This window comes from Myotis lucifugus, unplaced genomic scaffold, assembly GCF_000147115.1.
Source record: "Myotis lucifugus unplaced genomic scaffold, Myoluc2.0 scaffold_167, whole genome shotgun sequence".
NCBI lineage: Eukaryota > Metazoa > Chordata > Mammalia > Chiroptera > Vespertilionidae > Myotis > Myotis lucifugus.
This window is the reverse complement of record NW_005871215.1, coordinates 2013297-2019296: the sequence shown is the minus strand read 5'-3', so window position 1 is coordinate 2019296 and position 6000 is coordinate 2013297. Positions and strand designations below refer to the sequence as shown.

At 47.3% G+C, this 6000-nt stretch overlaps 1 protein-coding gene across 1 annotated transcript in view; it reads right to left on the bottom strand.

Moving 5' to 3' along the window:
* Positions 1–6000, bottom strand: part of CRACR2A (calcium release activated channel regulator 2A) — a 133069-nt gene that overhangs the window by 57408 nt on the left and 69661 nt on the right. Inside the window, 1 exon segment of the mRNA XM_023759955.1 lies at positions 5410–5556. Within this exon segment, the coding sequence (XP_023615723.1) occupies positions 5410–5556 (147 nt within the window).

Genomic DNA, 6000 nt, shown 5'->3' with positions numbered 1-6000 from the left:
ATAACTAAATCAGGGCAAAAGTGCTACTGGAGGCCACTTTAAGATGTGATGTGAGGGCTAAGAGGCTCTGCAGTCAGGAGCACAGGCCTCTCTCTGCGGGAGTGTGGGCAGCAGAGAAATACCCTGCAGGTAGGATTCCAGGCCAGGGGCTGGGTCCATTCAGACTGCGATTACCCTCACCTCCTTAGAGAACAAGAGTGCCATCCTCTCTGGGGGTTGGGGGATATCTGACTTGTGCTATGGCTCCTGGTGTGATCAATGCTGTGGTCAGAGGCGAGTTGGGGTGTAGTGACGATCAGAAACTAATCCAATCTCCTCATTTTACAGGTGAGAAAACCAAGGCTCAGATAGGCCCAGAGAATTGAGCAAGGTCACAGAGCAAGCTGTTTGGAGAGCCACACATGACTCAAACTCAAGCTCCTCATTCCCAGCCTCCCACTTCTCAAACCCATGTCCAAAGCACCTGGACATCCTGCTAAAATGCAGATTCAATACAACTGGGGCAAGGCCTGGGATTCTGCATTCCTAAGAAATTTCCAGGTAATGCCAATGCTGCTGGTCCATGGACCACACTTCGAGTAATAAGGTTCAATGACAGGGTAAAGGGATCCTTAATGTCACCTCCAATTATATCAAGGCTTCAACTCTCCACCTCAACCTGGCAAATCCTCTAAGACTGACAAACATTTAAAACAATAAACATTATTATTTTAACATTCATTGAATACTTATGTACCTGCACTATTCCAAATGCTTACATGTATTATCACATTTAATCCTCAGAACTCTGAGATGGATATGATTATCATCCCAATCTCTCTCTCTCTCTCTCTCTCTCTCTCTCTCTCTCTCTCTATATATATATATATATATATATATATATATATATATGAAATATGTATATATGTGTATATATATATGAAATAATATGCAAATGAGGTCAGGACTCCATAACAGTCACGACCAGCTCAGGAGGAGGGGCCAAGTGTGGCCCTGAACCTGAGAACAACACGCAGGTGTGGCCCAGACCCTCAGAGATCAACACAGAGGGCACCTGCTCCAAGCCTCCAAGGCACAGCTGGGGGCAGGCCCCCAGCAGACACACATACACAGGGCACCTGCTCTGAGCCTCCAATGTGGCTGGGGGCAGGCCCCCAGTGGATACACACACACACACACACACACAGGGTGCCTGCTCTGAGCCTCCGTGGCCAGACTGCAGCTTAGGCCAGCTCCCCACGGGGCCTAAGCCATCACTAGGACATCCCCTGAGGGCTCCCAGACTGTGAGAGGGGGCAGGCTGGGCTGAGCGACCCCCCACCCCCCAGTGCACAAATTTTATGCACTGGGCCTCTAGTCCTATCTAATAAAAGAGTAATATGCAAATTACCTATTACTCCAAGACAAAGATGGCAGCGCCCACAGCCAATAGGAGGGAATATGCAAATTGCTGTCATTCCTTGACAAAGATGGCGTTGGCTGGGGCAGAACGCCAGAGGGCCTCTGGGCCTGCTTGGTCGCCACTGCCGCAGGGGCGGAGGAGCAGAGACACAAGCCTTCAAGGGGGCCTGGCACCCAGCAGCTCCAAGCCCCATAGCCGCGGTGGTGCTGGGGCCACTGGGGCCAGAAGAGCAGAGACAGAAGCCCGCAGGGGGGCCGGCACCCAGCAGCCCCAAGCCCCAGAGCCACTGGGGCTGCAGCAGAGACACAAACCCCCAGGAAACCTGTGGAAAGGGAGATAAACTATCATAACTTTATCTCCCTTTCCACAAGATGAGAAAACTGACCCTGATTTATTTAGTGATATGGCCCACACCTTTCTACAAGCACAGGGTATGTAATGACCACTCCCAGGAAGGTCTGGTCAGAATACTGTCTCCAGGGAATAACACTACTGTGGCAAATCATTTAAGAGGAAACAAGCTTTTGTTGGGTTTATTCTGAAGGGCAGAGAACAGGCCACCCCAACATATGCCGTGTTGTTATATTGATGATCTTGAGCTGCAGATGCTTGAAAAACAACAAATGCAAGGAGAGGCTTTCACTGAAGTCTCCTGATCTACCTAAAATCGCCCCCCCCCCCCCAAAGGTTCCCTTGATGGGAAAAGTGTCATCAGCCAGTGAAGACTGACTCCTGTCACAGGACAGGAGACTGGAAGTTGACATCACACCCAAACTTTGTTACAAACTATCTCCCCCCACTCACATTTATGTTTCCTAAAAATCATGTACTCTCCTCTAAGAGGCCTACATTTCCTGTCCCCTCTCCCTAGGAAGAAGGTATTTAAATCTGGATTCTAAGCCACCTTGGGGAGTTATTCATTTTTCTCTGGGATCTCCCACATATACACTAGGTACATATGTTAATAAACTTTTGTTTTTCTCTTGGTAATCTGTCTTTCATTACAAGGGCCTCCGCTAAGAACTCAGAAGGGTAGAGGAAAACTATTTTTCCTCCTCCATAATTCTATCTCAGGAAATCAAGTGCCAGGCTGAACAGTGAGGTTGGCTCAAGTGCCAAGCAGTCCTGGCTGAGGAAAGGGAAGCTTCTAGGGGGAAATCAATGATACTGGCATCAAAGTAGGACAGAGGGCACATGCATGGTTGCTGGTGGGAGTTTAAAGTGGTTCAACATTTTTGGAGGATGATTTGGCAAAATCGATAGAAATGTTCAAGGTACATCCAAGAGTCTTCTTCTAGGAATCTCATCTGCTGAGATAAAGCACGAGTGCATAAGCCCTGGTCAGAACCCAGGATGCTACTGCGGGCTCCCCTTCCATGATAGGAAAACCTGCTAACAACCTGCATTTTTAGGACAAGGTGGCATCTATACTAATAAAAGGGTAATGTGCTAATTAGACTGAACATTTTCCAGACAACCTTCTGGACGTCCTTCTGGACAAAGCCATGGTGGCAGGGCTGAGGCAGAGGTGGTTAGAGGTGATCAGGCAGGCAGGGGAGAGCAGTTAGGGGGATCAGGCTGGCAGGCAGGTGAGCGGTTTGGAGCCAGCAGCCCCAAGGGTTCCCGGATTGGAGAGGGTGCAGGCCAGGCTGAGGGACAGCCCCCCCCCCCCCCCGCTCCCGTGCATGAATTTCATGCACGGGGCCTCTAGTATATATATAAAAGCCTAAGCGACTGTTAGACCGTTTGACCATTCAACTGATAGCTATGATGCACACTGACCACCAGGCGGCAAATGCTCAACGCACAGGCATGGAAACATGAAACAGACTGATTAATCTCAGAGAGTAGTGGGTAGAGGGGAGGGCAGGAAGAGATTAACCAAAGATCTTATATGCATACTAGAGGCCTGGTGCACAGATTCATACACTGGTGGGGTCCCTCGGCCTGGCCTGGGGGTATCAGGCCAAAACCGGCTCTCCGATATCCCCTGAGGGGTCCCGGATTGCGAGAGGGCGCAGGCCAGGCCAAGGGACCCCACCAGTGCATGAATCCGTGCACTGGGCCTCTAGTTTTATAGATAAGGAAGCTGAGATTCGGAGAGTTTAAGTAACTTGCCTAACTCACACAGCTAGTAAGTGGCAGAGCCAATGTTCAAACTCAGATCTGTCTGGCTCATGGGTTAATCAGCTACAGACTATATGAAAATGTATCCTCAACCCTCCTTTCTCTGAGCCTTGGGGGCCTTTCCCCAGAAGGCTCATGACATTGCTCAGTCAAACCAGGTCCCCCCAACACCTGTTGGTCACAACTTTCTCATAACTCGGGGTTCTAAAGTTCCTATGTGTACCAGTGGACCTCGACAAGTTATCTTTAGAGCTAATGTGAGGGGCAGGGGAACAGAGCTCAGGTAATATATGGCAGCTGACCTGCACAGTAAGACACAAGGTGATCTCTTTTTTAATTAGGGGCTTGCGAGCTTTCACTAAGGCCATGTCCACACAGACTCTGAAACACTGCCCTCAGGAGGCTGTGCTGGGCACCAGGAAGCTTGTGGGGAAGTATCTGCATGGTTGGGGGTGTGGTCTGTGTTGGAATTGCTGAGGATTCCTATGGAATATAGGCGGGTCTCCAGGTGGGGACGAGTCTGTGGCTGAGGCATGGGGGAGGGCCACCTCTGCATGCTTCTGAGCACTACCCAAATGCAGCCAAGCATTTTGGCTGCACATTCAGGATTATGCATCATCCGTAGTTACACTATGTTTCACAGCGCACGAGCTCACTGCTGTAATATACATGCAATGGCTGTGTACAAGCACAGCACCCAAATGGCACACTCATTCCCTTACTACAGGTGAACAGGTTGGTCCTGCATCTGTGGCCAACAGGTGCCTGGCTGAATTTCATTTGACTCCTAAGCAGCCTCTTCAGGTGTTGGTGTTCACTGGCCTGGTCCTGCCTCCTCCAGGAATCCTAGAAATTGCTAGTTACCTGGAGAGGCCCCGAGGGCAAAGAGGGCAGCAGGAGAGACACGAGCTATGATGGCAGAGTGTGATCAGAAGGGGAATTCAGTGAACCAAGGGCCAGTCCAGAGTTGGGAGGGTAGGTTCAGTACGCTAGAGCCTTCCTGTCCAGAGTAGGGAGAGTGGTTTTCCAACTGGTCTCAGTGCCAGGCTGTCTCCCTCTGAACCCCAGCTCTGCCACTTACAAGATGTGTATTCTGGGGCTTGTTACTTAACCGTTCAGTCCCTTGATTTCTTCATCTGTGATGTGAATAAAAATAAATCCAAATGAGCCCTCACCGGGTGACTCAGTTGGTTGGAGCATCGTCCTGTCCACCAAAAGGCTGTGGGTTCCTTCCCCAGTTGGGGCGCATATGGGCAGCAACTAATCATGTTTCTCTCTCTCTCTCTTTCTCTCTCTCTCTTCTTCTCTCTCTCTTTTTTTCTCTCTCTTCTTCTCTCTTTCTAAAATAAATTTTAAAAACACACACATATCCCTTGGGTGAGAATTAAAAAATAAATTAATTAAAAAGTAAAATAAAGTAATCTAAATGAGCTAGTGTATATAAAGCATTTAGAATAGTGCCTAGCATATGGTGAGGGCCTAATAAATGTGAGCAAGGGCTTATAGATAGATATAGATATATAGATATAGATATAGATATAGATATAGATATAGATATAGATATAGATATAGATTAGATATAGATGATATAGATAGATATAGATATAGATATAGATATAGATATAGATATAGATATAGATGATATAGATAGATATAGATATAGATATAGATATAGATTAGATATAGATGATATAGATAGATATAGATATAGATATAGATATAGATATAGATATAGATATAGATATAGATACAAACACACACACATTATGACAGCAATGGGGCCTCCCACTCTGGCTCCCACTCTTACAGAATATAAGAGAAAGCGCCATTTGCATTCCTGTTTTCACACAGATGGACAGAGAGCAGCTGAGGGCACCCACTTTCTCAGGGCACACTCCAGTTCGTTCTTCTCCTCGTGGGCTTCTTGGAGCTGGGAGAAGATTCTGGTCAGGAAATCCTCGAAGTTGGACAGTAAGTGAGGCTCATCCTTCTTCAGCTGCAGCCAGAGTTGCTTGACGTCACTTTCACTGCAAGAGGAAAGGAACGTTAATGTAAGAGTGGAAATGAGGCTTTAAGGCAGCGGTTCTCAACCTGTGGGTCGCGACCCCTTTGGGGGTCGAACGACCCTTTCACAGGGGTCGCCTAAGACCATTGGAAAACACATATATAATTACATATTGTTTTTGTGATTAATCACTATGCTTTAATTATGTTCAATTTGTAACAATGAAAATACATCCTGCATATCAGATATTTACATTACGATTCATAACAGTAGCAAAATTACAGTTATGAAGTAGCAACGAAAATAATTTTATGGTTGGGGGTCACCACAACATGAGGAACTGTATTAAAAGGTCACGGCATTAGGAAGGTTGAGAACCAATGCTTTAAGGGAACACAGAAGTCCCCAGCTGTGAAACAGGCAGCCAGAAACAGCATCGTCATCATAATGACGACAGTGGCTAACC